A 16749-nucleotide genomic window follows, 5' to 3' on the forward strand; every position below is an offset into this window, starting at 1 on the left:
TGTCAACTTCAAATTTAGACTTTGGGTCCGTTTAGACTTTGGCTTGACTTGAAGGCATGCCCCCAAACTCCAAGTGTGAGATCACACATATGTGATTAGAATGTTCTTAACTGAACATTCTACTGATGATGTGACAACCACTGCTGATAATTGATAGCAGTGGAGTTCTAGAATACTGACTTAGAATATTGAGAAGAAAAAAAAACATTCCAAAATACCTACTCTTCAAGAGGTTCAACAGAACTCTGTAAGTACTCCACACATGACACAAACTCAAACTCCTCTCTCAAACATTCTCACATAATAATTCCATGACATGAGAATGCTAAATTTAAACTGCTAACGTGTCAATATTGACAGAATGATTTAAGATATTTTTTTTAAAAAAACCTAAGTGCAGTTTTGAGAAAATGTGTGAGGCAAGAATTTTGACTAGATATTTTTCTGGACATTAGCAGTCACAATTAGCGTACTGCTAATGTCCAGGGAAAAGTGCTCTTGCAGGGTGGTTTTCAGGCAAATTGCTAGATCTTCTATATTCTTTTGGTCCAAACTGATCAGTCTGTTCATGTTGCACATCCACGTTATCGCTAAAAAGAGTGTTATTTTATGGAACTTTAATTTTGTGAGACCCCTCTCCTGTTTTTTTTTTTTTAAATACAGAGAAAAAACTAGTTCTATGGAGGTCTCGCAATTATCAACTGAAATAGCCATTTTTACAGCATAAAAAAATTAAATGAGCCTATATTGTTTTAATATCTTTCTACATATATGTTTATTTTTAAAACTATGACATAAAAGACACAACAACATAAGTAAAACGATTGCTGAAACATACACTAACATACTTGAGTAGTATTTCCCCGCATCATTGCATAAATTCTTCGTCACATTTAAGTACAGGAAAACATGTCTTCCTTTGTTAAAACTGTCCTCTTGATTTCATCATCTCTGCAAACACAAAAGTGAGTTAAAGAAGTGACCCATCTTTAAATAACGTGCGTCTCAAAACTGATTCAGTCCTCTAAAGCCAGAGCTGATGTGTACAAGCTGAATTATTTTCAGATGTTGTTTTACAGATAGCAGTTTACACAGTATACCTCGGAGAGCAACCTAACGATGCAGACATTAAATAATGTCTTACATTACATCCCTGAAACAAAAGAAATAAAACTATTTAAACTATAAAAAGTAAGAAAATAAAGGAAAAGAAGTCTAAAGAAAATCAGTTCCATAGTTTTTCAGTGGTTGTGGCAAACGTTGGGAAGGATATAAAATGCCGACTATTTTGTAAAGGAGATTTGTAACTAAGATAAGGGACACTTGAAAAATTACATTTTATATATTCATAATACACATATATGCAGACCCCAAAACCTTTTAAAAACACAATGTGTCTGCGAATTTAGATGGTAATTGAGCACAAGCGAGACCAGTAGGATGCATTAACGACGGGACAGGAACCATTTTGCTACCTGCCGAACACAAACTGCACTCCGTATTTTAAAAGAATGTTAAACCAATAACATGTTATACATTACATCTTGCTTCATAAAAAACAAATACAGAAAGAAACATACAAAATACATGCAGAATATGCTCCTGACATAAAAAATAAAAAAAACAGCAGACGCAAGCAAAGCGACTAGACAGCAAGCTTCTTTTTTAACCAGCGCAGCCAGTTGCATATGATTGCATCTATGTTGGTTTGTATGTATGTATGCGCATATTGACAGTATATTGTATGTGCATATCGAGTGTACTTTTCACGTACTGGTACTCGTTCACATGCACAAGCATTTAAAAAGTGAGATTTCGAAAGGAAATAAACCACAAGGGAGGGGCTTAGAAAAGCAGGCTGACGGCTCGTGCCGTTTGTCCAGCTCGAGAATGAACTGAGCATCGAGTGCGAAAACGATTCACTGAGCACAGAAAAAAAAAATCTTCCTGTACAGGAGAAACTCCCCATCTGAACTCGCCTGAACTCCAGAACAGGAGTGTGGAGCACACGCTCCGAGGTACAACTCCACCTCTGTACCTCGGAGCACGTGCTCCACAAATGCACATCGAACGCCAGAGGAAAACCAGTTCAGTTATTAAAAAGTTATTTGAAAGTAAGAAAGGACAATCCGCGTGTTCGGCTGTAGCTCTGTTTCAAAGCAAAGCGTTCCACAGTCCCACGGTTACAGTGACATCACTACAGTCAGCAAAACGATTGGCTTGGATTGGATGAGTGGAGGATAGATGACAGCGGAAGAAAAAATAACTGTTGAGAAGTGTTGCGTCCCAGCACTCGAAAACGGTATCCTCCTTTTCTCCACTACCACCTAGTCTCCTCCGTGCACTGGAAAGCGATCTTTGTATCCTCCCTCCCTCCAGTGTCCCAATATCGGAGGAGACGAGTGAAGCGCACAGAACTGTACTGACGAAGCGACTTCAAACTGGTCTCCTTTCCTCCACATACTTCCGTGTAGGAGACGAGTGGTAGTGGGAGAGTGGAAGAAAGGCGGTGGGGAGTGAAAGGTAATGGGACGCACCCATATAATCCCAAACGCGTACGGATCAGGTAACGTTCAACCCGAAATCCTCTTTTTCCTCTGCGTGCGTTTCTCATGCGTCTTTGTTCGAGTGATTGCGCGGCTTCAGAACGTCTTGCAACAGTTCTTTTTCAGCTAAAATGCGGATGTAAGCGGAGGTTCCCTGCTTTTAGAACTTTTTTGCGCGTTTTATTTCCAAATGAAAGTACAGAAGTCACGAGTTTGCGGGTAACTTCGTCTCACATCACATCATCTTAATACCAAATAAAAAGATCTGCAGCAAATCAACCAGCCCATCTTCTTCCTCAGAGGTACTGAAGTTCAAAAGTACTGCGCAGGAAAAAGCAATGCCAGAGGCTAGTCACGGACAAGTGAACCTGCAAGAATCCCCAAAAGCAGTTGCTCACCTGGCCAATCAGCTTGCATGTTAGACCAGTGACACATCAGAACAGAGCAACAGTTCATAATTCAGACAAAACCGACGGCAGAGTTTCATAAAGTACTGGACACAAAAATGAAACATACGCTGATTAAAAATGACCTCTGTTACACACAAAAAAACACACAGACAAATTTTCTTTAAAAATATACATTTCCGTTTTAAGAGTAGAAGGCAGGTCTGACTAAACGCTTGGAAAAATAGGCTCAATACACATAACAGTCGCTCACAAGGGTTAAACATTTCAATGCCAGAAAGTCCACAAAAGTTGCAAGTGCAAAGCAAATAAAGGGTACAACGGGAAAACCGACGACAATGGCATTTACACAGAGACATTACCGCTCTACAGCAAGACACACTGAGGAAACAAATCCAAAAATAATCCAAACTCCAATCAGGGCTGTTAAACACAGCAAGCTCTGGCAGACCGTCTGAAGAATCCTTTCAGGGCTGAAACATGACGTTACAGATTAGAACAGGACAGAACGAAAGAATCACAGTGCGAAAGAACCACTGATTACAGTTTACAAGTCATCACCATGAGACATGCCCCATTTCCTTCCTCCCAAATGTATCAAATGGGAAAAAACAACAACAAAAAAACTTTGTGGCAGAAATGTTTTGGTCCAACACGATTCCCGTCGTTATTCCGGAGCTAACGTACGTGGTTTGCGTATAATCCTGTTAGCGAGGTAATACAGTACGATACAATCTCTGTTACCTGCGCAACAAAACTGCAATGAAAACCAAAAGAAGCATCATAGCGCAGAACACACACGTGCTCCCTGCCCCGGTGCTGCGCTTACTGAACAGCGGCAAATCTAATAATATTCATTCACAGCCATTTTTATTTTCCATCGGTGCGAATGTGCAGGATATACTACGCATTCAAATATGTATCTGGGATGAATACTGCAAAAAACCCCAAAAACAAACAAACAAAAACAAGCAAAAACGTGTTTACAAAAGAAAGTTCTAACATATTTGAATGAATGGCACAGTAACAAATAAATAAATCCTTTTTGCAAAAAAGAAAATTACTAGTAGTGCTTCAAAACAGCCTTTGGGTTTTTGTGTGTTCACCTGTCAAAGGGTTTTGCATAGACATCAGCCGCTCATCCTTAGTAAGCAAAACCCAATAATAAGACGTCTAAACTGAAACGCTACAATATTACAGTAGAAAACAAACTTGTTGTGCGTTCATTTCTTTAAGATACAGACTTGTAGTCATTCTCAATTGGCCACAAGAGAAAAATATCCCAAAATAAAGATTAATTTAGATAAATATTTACTAAAACCTTAAAAACCGTCACAGAAAGAACATGGGCCATAATTTATAATAAAAATTAAGATAGATAAAAAGACAGCAGGAACAGCTCTGAAAAACGGCATTCGTTCAGGTGAAGGCAACACTGGGCGATCACAGTGATTCGTGTTTGCCTTCTCAGCTCATCCGTTACCGGCGACCAGGCGCCAACATCCGCCGCAGCTATCGGCACGGCGAAGGTCCGCGTTCAGTCTAACCGCCAGCGTTTCAGTAACAAACCGAAACAAATGTTGCTCTTTTTTCCTTCACAGGTTTTTTTCTTCCACCACCGCTCATAATTTGCGAGAAATCAGCCATCAGAAAAGTTCGGTATTTGTTTTAAATTCATTACTTTTTCACGGCCATCCATAGCGATCTAGCATTCCTGGAGGTGTTCTTGATGGACTTGTAAAATCTAACCAATGGAAATTAAAAATAATCACACAATAGCGGAGGACTCCACTATCCAGTTGTGCGAGATCCTCAGAAATACAGTGATGCGCGAGAGGTTTCCTGAATCCGAAAGTGGGCGTAGCCATTACGCGTGGCCAATCACTGAATGTGACGGTAGTGATTGGCCAGTGATTGGAACTTTTTTTTAACACTATGATTGAATTTCGTGATCCACTGACGAGTTATGATAGCCCCACCCACAAAACCTTCCTATCATTATAAATTAGCGTCGGAGAGGTTTTCGGTATATATGACAGGCTATGCCATTCGCATCTCCAGCAATCTTAGTCATTTTTCAGGCCTACAGACAGGCGTGTATGGGCGCCTGTGTTTAATGAATGCACAAGCGATGAATCCATGCATGTGCGACACACATTAAGAGAAACGTAAATCTCAGGTAAAGAAAGGCGAGACAGTTTATACACCCCCCACACAAAGGCTCAGAACCAAAAACACCAGATCGCCAGATGCACTTTAAATCAAAGTAATAAAGAAAGATGAATCCACACTGTTATAAATATTCACAATTTTTGGTGAATTAAAAAAAATAAAAAAATATGGCAATTATAAAATAAATCTCATTTGTAAAAAGCACCCCCCGCCCAAAAAAAATAAATAAATAAACAAAAACTAAATAAATCTGAGATACAAAACGAAATGAATGGCAACAGAAACACTGAACGGAGGAAATAAATGGTCAATGTGCAGACATCCAGTAGCTGTCCTTAATAATGCGGTTCACTGAGCTTCTGTTGCAAAACCAAGACCAGAAAATGAATAAATCCAACAGCCCAAAGCAGGGGTTTTGTTTGCGAACGCCTGTACAACGTATGAACAACGTATGAACAACAGAAATCCTCCTCAGCTGCCCCCCATCACGGGACCGACGGCAACCGGGGGGGTGGGGCGATGGTGGTACTCCTCAGGACGTGACCATGTGCCCCCACCTCATTTTTTAAATCCCTCTCATCCCCCTCTCTCGCTCTCTCTCTCTTTTTCAGAAGTGGCACAGCTTGGGGAGTTCTCAGTTTTGTCCGTGTGGTTCAGGGGTGGCGTTTAGGAGGGGGGGGGGTGGGGGGGTACTGTACATCCTGGGGTATGTGGGAGCGGGTAGCAGCTGGGTGTTTTTGGGGAGCCCCCCCCGCCCGGCCCGTGTCACAGCCTGTCCATCCGGAACGTGTCCTCCGTGGCAGCGTCGGTGAGGACCATGTCGGGGTCGTTGAGCATGTGCAGTCCGTCCAGGGTCAGGGGGTCGATCTTCAGCTCGTCCAGCGGGAACTGGGAGTCCGCGTCGAAGCTGACGTCAGCCGACAGAGAGCCACTCAGCTCCTTCGACAGGCTGGGCGGGGACTCGCCCGACACTGAAACAAGCAGCAGTGCAGTGCATGATGGGTAAACAACCAACATCTGAGGGGAGTTTGAGGTTGTGGGGTGGACTAGTAGGGGTTTCTGAGGACTGAAGAAATCACAAGTGTGAGACAGGTAGGGACAACCTCTCCCCCCCTGGGGAGTTACCCTGCCAGGGCTGCTGGCCATGGTGCTGATTCAGAACCACACACTAGAACAGATCCTAAACAGATACCAGACCATGGGGCCCATCCACACACTGGAACAGAGCCTTAACAGATACCAGACCATGGGGCCCATCCACACACTGGAACAGATCCTAAACAGATACCAGACCATGGGGCCCATCCAGACACATTGGAACAGAGCCTTAACAGATACCCAACCATGGGGCCCATCCACACACTGGAACAGAACCTTAACAGATACCAGGCCATGGGGCCCATCCACACACTGGAACAGAAACTTAACAGATACCAGACCATGGGGCCCATCCACACACTGGAACAGAGCCTAAACAGATACCAGACCATGGGGCCCATCCATATTCTGGAACACAGCCTTAACAGATACCAGACCATGGGGCCCATCCACACACTGGAAGAGAGCCTTAACAGATACCAGACCATGGGGCCCATCCACACGCTGGAACAGAGCCTTAACAGATACCAGACCATGGGGCCCATCCACACACTGGAAGAGAGCCTTAACAGATACCAGACCATGTGGCCCATCCACACACTGGAACAGAGCCTTAACAGATAGCAGACCATGTGGCCCATCCACACACTGGATCAGAGCCTTAACAGACACCAGACTATGGGTAATGTTTACATTACAGGTGAGTGGGGGGCTGGGCATGCAATGGTTCTCCTAGCACAGCCCACCTGCTACCCTACCTGTGAGGATGATGTTAGGGATGTTGCCGTGGTTACTGTATCCCAGCTGCTGGATGTCCGGCAGGTTTCCATGGCTCCCGGTGAGCCCCATCATGGCTGCCTGTGTGTAGTTGAGGGTGGAGCCCTGGGTGTAGAGGCCGCCAGAGCTGACGGGGGTCTCCACCATGCCGAACTGTTCCAGCTGGACAGCGAGCACACAGAAGAGCAGCTCAAAACTGGGCCGAGCTCAGGCCCCTTGGCCCGTGTGCCCTAAAACAGCAGCTCAGGGGCAGGGGAGTCTCACCTGGTGGGTGTGACGGGACAGCGGCTGCTGCTCATAGAAGCTGTCCCCGTAGACACTGGCTAATATGGACGTGTGCTAAAACAAAAAAACACAGCAAGAGTTAAGCGACTCTTTCCACACGCTCCTACACAAGCACACACAGCTTGTTCCTGAAAACAAAATGGAAGCCAGGGAACCAAACACCTCGTGTCCCAAAAAAGCTTGCTTCCCTACTACTGAGTATGCAAGTTGCATGCACATTGTATACTCAATAGTAGACAAGTAAGCTGTTTTGCACACAGACCAACACTTTCTACGGCCAACTGAAACCTTTCCCTCAGATTGATTTAAAACACCTTTTTTCCCCTTATGTACTCCAGGGTGGGGGGAGGGGTGCGTTACTCACTGAGTTGATGTCTGCATCCCCGCCCGTCGCCTGCGTCTGACTGGCTGCGGGGGACGGCGAGGAGGAAGTGGTGGTGGAGAGGGGCGGGACCTGGACCAGCCTGGCCAGCTGAATGCTCTGATTGGCCGGCTGAGATGTAGGCTGATCTTGGGCCTGTGATGTGGGCGGGCAGTAGAAGGAGTACTGGGACAGCTGCTGCTCCAGGGTCAGAGTGTCCATCGCAATGGCCTGAGGAAGCAGGAAACAGGAAGCAGGAAGTCACCAAGTTTCATGGCCTCTTTATGTAAAGTAACATATAAGAAGAAAATTTCCAAAACTTCACAAATTTGGAAAAAAATTACAGACAAGATATAGCCCCTTGCAGAAATGACATTTTTACTGTATTTAATTGTTGAATTATTTATTATTGATGATTCTCATTCAATTTATTCTTGTTTCATTTTTACAGACTTGTGCATCTTGTTCAATGCACATTTTGTAAAACACTTTGGCTAAAAGCACCAGTGTGTGAATGCATAAATCATAAACTGTAAACTTATTATTGCAAGGACCATCATTCCATTAATTCAGATTAACACCCTCTCTTCTGAAACATGCGCTCTCTTCTGATACCTGGGTGATGGTGAGGGGGGATGAGAGGGTGGGGGAGAGCTGTTGGAGGGGCGGGTGTCGGTGGGCGTCGCCCTCGAGGGAGAGCGGAACTCCGTCCGGCGTTCTGGACTGGGCCGAACCACCACCTGTATGGGGACAGAACCCAACTCCCGAACATTAAAAACACACACAGAGGAAATGCACAGGAAATGCACAGGCCACACAGCCTGTCACCTAACCACTGCAGAGAGAGAGAGTGAGTGAGTGGATGGATAATTCCAGATGAGTGAGGGATTTAGCTAGCATGGCTAATCCTCGGCGAGTGAGGGGTTTAGCCAGCATGGTTAATCCCAGGTGAGTGAGGGGTTTAGCTAGCATGGCTAATTCCAGGTGAGTGAGGGATTTAGCTAGCATGGCTAATCCTCGGCGAGTGAGGGGTTTAGCCAGCATGGTTAATCCCAGGTGAGTGAGGTGTTTAGCTAGCATGGCTAATTCCAGGTGAGTGAGGTGTTTAGCTAGCATGGCTAATTCCAGATGAGTGAGTGGTTTAGCTAGCATGGCTAATCCCCGGCGAGTGAGGGGTGAGGGGTTTAGCTAGCATGGCTAATCCTCGGCGAGTGAGGGGTTTAGCTAGCATGGCTAATCCCCGGTGAGTGAGGGGTTTAGCTAGCATGGCTAATCCCAGGTGAGTGAGGGGTGTAGCTAGCATGGCTAATCCCAGGTGAGTGAGGGGTTTAGCTAGCATGGCTAATCCCCGGTGAGTGAGGGGTTTAGCTAGCATGGCTAATCCCAGGTGAGTGAGGGGTTTACCTTGGCCGGTGGAGGTGAGTCCCAGGTGGGTGGGCATGGCGTTCAGGGTGGGGCAGGCGGCAGTGTCCTCAGGGTCCAGCGGGGTGGGTAGCGGGGGGGGGAACTGGATGTTGGTGAGGTCAGGGAGGGACCCTCCTGTGTTGTGAGTGGCGGGGATCAGGGTGGCAGTCATCTCCTGGTCCGGTGACGGAAATATACTGAGCAGAGAAACAAACGCAGAAAACAAAACTTAAATAATCTCCCATACACACACACACTCACACACTCACACACTCACATAGTGGCTTTATTGTTTTTTTTTCAACAAAAAAAGCACAAATATCCCTTCATACTGCCTCCACCACAGTCATCACCCATACCTCCTCTTCACAAAATAAGCAGTCTCCAATAAGCAGCTCTCACCCCCAATCACATCAGTGATCAGCGATCATGAAATTGCTACAATGGGGGGGGGGGGGGGGAGACCCCAGGAAATACAGCGGAGCCTTTATCATTTTTAAACACGGGGCCAACCTCACTGCAGATCATCAGGGCATCAGCGCAGAACGTCACGATGGCTCACCGTGCCAGTGTTTCTCAGCAAACTGGTCCCGGATTACCAGGGACACAGAAATCTATTTAAACCGCATTTGAATCCCAAACGCGCTGCAGCTCCATTTCCGCGAATGACTGGTTAAGGTGGCAGTAACATCCCAGCGGTCTTCCACCGCAGAGAGGCAGGAAGCACTTACAGCCGGTCCAATTTACACCCGGTATTACACCCATTTATATGCTAATGTTTGTCACGGCTCAATTGACCAGGGTTTATGAACAGGAGGAGGGAACCAATCAGGACAGAGTGATTCCAAAGCGGAGGGTCCACTATTTCCAATGGCTGCAAAAGAAATCGTTTTAGCCTTTAACGATATCGTATAACGATATCACATTTTTTGTCGTAAATCTCCATTCTCCACATCACAACGGAAACATAAAAGATATGACTTACGAATACCAGTTTTTAGCCTGGGGTCCACCACCCCCAAGGGAGGAGCTTAGCACTACTGAAGGAGGGGCTTAGAAAATATTATGGGAGGGGCTTAGCAGCCTTGAGGGAGGGGCTTAGTGCCACAATGGGGGCTGATTGGCCATGGAGGATTCCAGGCCATAGAGGAGGGGCTTAGCGGCATTGAGGGAGGGGCTTAGTGCTACAATGGGGGCTGATTGGCCATGGAGGCCTCCAGGCCACAGAGGAGGGGCTTAACAGTGGCAGTTTTGTGCAAACTCACTTGATTCCTGGCACCTTGCAGGGTTTGGGCCTGGACAGCACATTCTGAAAGATGAACAGAGGCACACAGTGAGAAAAGCAGCAGCCTTTTTCCAACCAATCAGAAAACAAGACTCAGGAGATGGTGAAAGGTGGGAGGGGCCAGTTCCTTCACCTTTTCGTTCCAGCTCTGCTTCTGGCCATCTTTATCCCCCTCTGAGTCAGCATCTTCCGTTCCTGGCACTGTGAGGAGGAGAACTGGGGAGAGAGGGAGAGGAAGAACCGTTAAACCAGAAAAGACAGGGCCCCCTCCAGGACAGGAGGTAAACCTGCAGACACTGTGACCCTTCCAGGACTAGAGTTAAAACTGCAGACACTGCGACCCTCCAGGACTGGAGTTAAACCTGCAGACACTGCAGCCCTCCAGGACTGGAGTTAAAACTGCAGATACTGCGACCCTTCAGGACTGGAGTTAAACCCGCAGACACTGTGACCCTCCAGGACTGGAGTTAAAACTGCAGACACTGTGACCCTCCAGGACTGGAGTTAAACCCGCAGACACTGTGACCCTCCAGGACTGGAGTTAAACCCGCAGACACTGTGACCCTCCAGGACTGGAGTTAAACCTGCAGACACTGCAGAATTTGAGATGCCTGATCGAAAGTATCAGAAGTCATAATGCCTTCCACACAGGGAAACAGAATCTGCCATTCAATTAAGGCATTTGAATGAATGCACTTCAAAAACACATTTGAATATGGCATCTCAACCACCGAACTGCCTTCTGATGTGTCTCTCCTGTGCTAAAGGAGGTTTGAATTTTGCCAGTCGTTCATTACTGGCCACGTAAACAAACATCTGCTGTCCTCCACATATGTGATGCATCTCAAGGTATTCCCAGAATCAGCTCCTACAAATTTATTCCTCTAAAAATAGGAACGTGAAACCCGGAAACGGGAAGGAAGTCCGTATGCTCATTCAGAGCGCGCGTCCCAGCAGGCTGCCACACTGTGTTTGTGTGAGAGTAAGTCAGTATTCAGGATCTGTGTTTCAGTTCTCGCTCAGTGCAGTTGCTTTGCAATAGTCCCGCAGCGATGTTACATGTCCATACTCGCTGCTCAGGGAGCGTTGCTAGCCAGGTCCAGTGCTTTACTGTACATTACATTACGGGCTGTTAGCAGACATTTAACAGGCATCTTATCCACAGCAACTAAAACATTTTTTTTTGTTTTATACAGTGGGATGTGTACTGTTAAGGCCATTTATATGGCGAGATATATACTGTTAAAGTTAGGTGTCTTGTTCCAGGATACAATGGCAGGATACAAACCTGCAACCTCCAGGTTAAAAGACCAGTTCTTTGGTCATTATACTGGGGCAGCATTCTCATGTAAATATAATGAACTTATATTCTCTAGCACCGTAAGGGCATTTGCTGAAATGAATGTAAGGTAATGTAAAATGAAACCCACAATACAATGTACGGAGGTTGGTCAGATGTGCATATCATTGCTCACTGGCCTACTACACCATAGAGGAAGAAACCCTGGTGCTTGTGCTTACGCTGGGAGCTCACATTCAGGTGGCCTGCAGGTAGGAGGTTACCTCTTTTTGGCTGCAGTTCCTGGGACCCTCCCATGAAGCCATCCTGAGGAGGGGGGTTCAGGGTGCTTTGGTGCAGGGCAGAATCCGAATTGGTCCTGCGGGGGCACAAGAAGCAGGGGGGTACGGGCACCCCAGTCAACCCAGGGGCCTGTTCCAGCCACGCCCACACACGCCAGTGAGGGCACCACTGAGAGAGGTCAAAGGTCAAGGGCATCATAGGCTTACCTCCTCCAGCTGGTGTCGGGGGGAGGCGACAGGTACACCGCGCCGTAGGGACAGCTGTCGATGTGACACACCCAAAATTAAGGACAAAGAAACAGGCCCCTCCTCTTCAGAACTGGATGAGTAGCAGATAACTGATTGACTGACTGGCTGATTGGCTGAGTGACTGTCCAACTGACTGACTGACTGGCTGGCTGGAAGCTGAGAGACTGACTGACTGAATGACTGGCTGACTGACTGACTGATCGGCTGACTGGCTGACTGAATGGCTGGCGGACTGGCAGGCTGACTGACTGATTGACCCAATGACTGGCTGACTGACCGGCTGACTGACTGACTGACTGGCTGGCTGACTGGCTGGCTGACTGGCTAACTGACTGACTGGCTGGCAGGCTGACTGACTGACTGACCAGATGGCTGACTGACTGACTGACTGACTGACTGGCTGGCTGGCTGGCTGGCTGGCTGGCTGGATGACTGACTGACTGACTGGCTGGTTGGATGACTGACTGACTGACTGACTGGCTGGCTGGCTGGCTGACTGGCTGACTGGCTGACTGCCTGACTGACTGGCTGACTGACTGACTGACTGGCTGGCTGGCTGTCTGGCTGACTGGCTGACTGGCTGACTGACTGACTGACTGGCTGACTGGCTGACTGACTGACTGACTGGCTGACTGACTGACTGACTGACTGGCTGGCTGGCTGACTGGCTGACTGACTGACTGACTGACTGGCTGACTGGCTGACTGATTGACCGCTCAGTGCAGAGCTGCTTTAGATGGCGGCTGGAACAGAGGGGGCGGAAAGGATATCTGGCGGCCATGTTTATCCACAGACTGCGGCCGTCGGTGCGGGGAGGTAAGGCGGTTCCGGTCGCGGTAAACCCGGTCCACCAGGCCGTGGTGCCGCGTGGTTCGGCTCGTGTCCGTCTGGAAGGGAGTCTGAGGAGGAGTGCAAATACACACATGAAAATTTTTGGACGAAAAAAAAAAAGGGAAAACGCCTCCATCTACAGCCGAGTTAAAGACCGAGTGCGTTGCAGATAGATTGAACTGGTGCTTTCCTCTCGTTAAAGAAGCACACTTCACTGCTTTAGCATGTGAGTAAGCTAATAACTGAACCCATAAACCCACACAGATGAAAAGATGGACACGCACCTGGAAAGGCAGGTCAGTGCTGCCGTTTCCTATCTGGTTGACGTTGGGGAGCGAGCCTCCGTAGTACTGCCCGCGATTCTGACCCAGCTGCAGGTACTGCGTCTTCTGTGACTGTAACTGCGTGGTGAAAGCACAGAGTGTGAACACAGGGTGTGAGCACAGAGTGGAGCACATGGTGTGAGCACAGAGTGTGAACACAGGGTGTGAGCACAGGGTGGAGCACAGAGTGGAGCACGGGGTGGAGCACAGAGTGGAGCACAGGGTGTGAGCACAGAGTGTGAACACAGGGTGTGAGCACAGAGTGGAGCACAGGGTAGAGCACAGAGTGGAGCACAGGGTGGAGCACAGGGTGTGAGCACAGAGTGGAGCACAGAGTGGAGCATGGGGTGGAGCACAGGGTGTGAGCACAGGGTGGAGCACAGGGTGGAGCAGAGCGGAGCAGGGGTGAGAGCACAGAGTGGAGCACAGGGTGGAGCACAGAGTGTGAACACAGGGTGTGAGCACAGAGTGGAGCACAGGGTGAGAGCACAGGGTAGAGCACAGGGTGGAGCACAGAGTGGAGCACAGAGTGGAGCACGGGGTGGAGCACGGGGTGGAGCAGAGCGGAGCAGGGGTGAGAGCACAGTAATTTTACAGATTTTCCTAAATTTTCACAGCCCACCGAAAATGTCCATTACAATGTGCTTTGTGACAACATGTTTGCGAATGGCGTTGTACAAAATAATAATAGAAAAAAGATCACTTTCTACGATAAGCTTATATCACTGGTTATAATAATGTAAAACTGTGGGTTTAATATCTGGCTCTTGGATATCTAGGCTGACTGCAATGACTTGCGGTGGTTTGGAAAAGACAAGCAGCTGTCCACAATCTCCCTCTCCCAATCCCCACAGCACAAAAAAATGTATTTTTTATTATGTATTTGCTTGTATTTTAAATCACCCAGGGGTTTCGGCAAGCGAGGCAGACTTGTTGAAACCCTTTCCGTCCTCACCCGCGGACGGCCATTGTAAAAGGGCACTACAGTGTTCATTCAAGCAACTCCATTCACCCCGCGCGCACCAAGGCCGGCCACGGACCGTCTCGGACAGCCTTGGCCAAGGGATACCGCCCGACGTCACTGGACCCAGCTCAGGTTCATTCATTCCTTTTTGCCATTTCACTGCGTCGGACGAACGAGACACCGCGCATGCGCATGTGACATACAAGCGAGATGGTAGAACTCAATATTTGGTTTTTCCGAGCGTTTGTTCGTTCCTGTCCGGAGGTTTTTTTTTTTTGATACCATGGCTATAAATTCGCCTAACGAATGTATGCTGCTGCATAATCTGATACAATTCTTGTCACGCAAATATTCCAAACAGAAGAAAAACATTAGTAAAAGCAACGTGTCCTGGCTAGGTACCGTAAAACTGTGAACGCAGTTGACCTAATTTTGAGGTATCCATTCACAAAAACATACGGCGTCCTCAACTCTGCAGCAGCAGAGAACGGCATAGGTACATTAAAAAGCGGAGGGTCCACTATTTCCAATGGCTGCAAAAAAAGTAATTTTAGCGTTTAGCGATATCGTATAACGATATCACCTTTTTTTTTTGTTATAAATCTCCATTCTCGCTTTTACAGAGTACAACGGATTATGGGATTAGTTTAGCGGTTTCCCCAAACATCTGATTTACACAAAATATCTTCGTTTGGAAAAAAAATACGAATAATTATTATATGATTGAAAAGAATAAAACTGTTAAGCTCTTGATAGCCAGATGGGCATCGATAGCATTTCGCTCTAAAATCAAAATATCAACGACGCTCACAAAAAACTCCTCCATCACATTACTAAGCAAATCGGCAAACAGAAACAAGACACCGTCGCCAGGTTAGAATAAAATGTGTCCAACGATAAGAAAATTTACATTTTCAGCGATGTGATATTACTCATAATATGATATTTCATATTTACCCGTCAGATACATTCTTAGTGCAAGACTAAATTGCACTTAGTAACTGTAAAATGCTTACAAACGTACCATAGTAATTGTTTTGTTTTTTTTAATCTCAACTGCAGAAACAACACAACTAAATAAATAAATCAACAAAAAAAATCAAACCATCGCGCAATAAATATTGGCCTTTTAGTGGGACAAATATTGCAGAACTCTGGGAGACATGGGAGTTCGATTCGCCTCGTCAGAACCCGCCCCTTTTGAACGGTGAATCCATGCAGAAAAAACAAAACACACTTGGTACTGAAATTGACCCACTGCAGGGATTCACAATATACAAAATGTAAATGAGCGAGCCGATTATGAACCCCATCGATGTCTTCCAGCGGCTATCGCCCATCATTCTTACAGAAACACGACGAACTTGCGATGGGGTTGGCATTCAGCTATGATTTTTACTTAACAGTGCCAAGCGAGCCCCTACCAAGCTCAGCTGGATACTACACACCTGACACAGTGATATTTTTCCTTCCCATGGTTAGCTTTGGCGGACACCCCACAAGAGTTTCTCTCTCTCTCTCTTTCTCGCTCAACTCTTCACAGAACATACGGACCAGAATTCCTCCATTCACATTCACGGGATAACAGGGAGACTAGCGCAAATCTGGTATCTTTTTTTTTTTTTTTTTTGTGCGAACTGTCAAACGCGCTTATGCACGCTCGTGCCGTTGCCAGCAAGTGCAACCGCTTTTTGATTTAGGAACATTATTTCCCATTCTGGCGTTAAGCGGGAACACTACACTGACACGGATGTTTGGATTCCTCTGCGCGTGAACAACCATACCTATGAATTACTACTTGCACTAACTCGTGTTTTATTATTGAGTAGGGTAGACAGTGATGGTTAGCTAGTTAGCTAGCTGTCTATACCACTTCTATAGCCACGGCACGGGTGCCTTACGCGCATTCTGCACATTAGAAGCGTATCTAAGAAACAGGGACGCTTACCCTTGCTGCCCTGGTAATGCTCAGATCTTTCATCACCTCCTCGAACGCCGCCGTCTCCTCTGCCTGCTTCTGGTTATGCAGAGCGATTTTCTCGCTGAATTTCCGCGGATTGTTCGAGGTCGCCATATTTTGCTGCTCTCTCTCCCCCTCTTTCCCTCAATGAGACGTAGCGTGCCCACGTCCGTGCGCGTGGGCGTAGTCAAACACGCGCATCTGGAACGCCCGCATTCTCTCCACTTCTCTTTCCCGCTTTGATCTGCGAGGATTCGCGTGTGGGCGAGAGACTGAAGTGAAAAATCGGATTGCGCACTGTGGCAAAGTAAGTTATGCGTTTTGTTCTGAAAAATGGAACCCTGCAGGACGTGTAGTAAGAAACCTGTTACCTACTTATTGTCTAGTACACAGCAATTGCACTCACTTTATTAGGTAGGCTACACCTATCTAGTACCAGGTAAGACCCCTTTTGCCTCTAGAACATCTTGACCTCTTTGTGGCACAAATTCAACAAGGTGCTGAAA

General features: G+C 46.8%; 1 protein-coding gene across 2 annotated transcripts; it reads right to left on the minus strand.

Annotated features, from left to right (window-relative positions):
* Window positions 1-750: 750 nt before the first annotated feature.
* On the minus strand, window positions 751-16467 carry LOC118228872 (CREB-regulated transcription coactivator 1-like). 2 transcript variants are annotated; one of them, XM_035420416.1, is made up of 13 exons: window positions 16232-16467; window positions 13281-13397; window positions 12936-13064; window positions 12124-12185; window positions 11899-11993; window positions 10469-10551; window positions 10316-10359; window positions 9051-9247; window positions 8262-8386; window positions 7650-7877; window positions 7265-7339; window positions 6982-7162; window positions 751-6096 (listed from the first exon to the last, which is right to left on the minus strand). In XM_035420416.1, the coding sequence occupies exons 1-13, from the start codon at window positions 16355-16357 to the stop codon at window positions 5891-5893; spliced, it is 1668 nt and encodes a 555-aa protein (XP_035276307.1). In that variant the 5' UTR covers window positions 16358-16467; the 3' UTR covers window positions 751-5890. The 2 variants fall into 2 exon arrangements, with proteins under 2 accessions (XP_035276307.1, XP_035276305.1); XM_035420414.1 differs by having other exon boundaries at window positions 6970-7162.
* Between the last annotated feature and the right edge of the window lie 282 nt (window positions 16468-16749).

Source organism: Anguilla anguilla, chromosome 6 (genome assembly GCF_013347855.1).
Source record: "Anguilla anguilla isolate fAngAng1 chromosome 6, fAngAng1.pri, whole genome shotgun sequence".
Taxonomy (NCBI): domain Eukaryota; kingdom Metazoa; phylum Chordata; class Actinopteri; order Anguilliformes; family Anguillidae; genus Anguilla; species Anguilla anguilla.

What these genes read in the sequence shown, in the direction of transcription:
- LOC118228872 (XM_035420414.1), bottom strand. Translation starts at nt 16,357, where the DNA reads ATGGCGACCTCGAACAATCCGCGGAAATTCAGCGAGAAAATCGCTCTG. An exon ending in TGGATAAACATGGCCGCCAG is followed by an intron (nt 12,186 to 12,935) that starts ATATCCTTTCCG and finishes TGGGTGTGTCAC; the next exon opens with ATCGACAGCTGTCCCTACGG. An exon ending in GGGATGCAGACATCAACTCA is followed by an intron (nt 7,340 to 7,649) that starts GTGAGTAACGCA and finishes TTTTTGTTTTAG; the next exon opens with CACACGTCCATATTAGCCAG.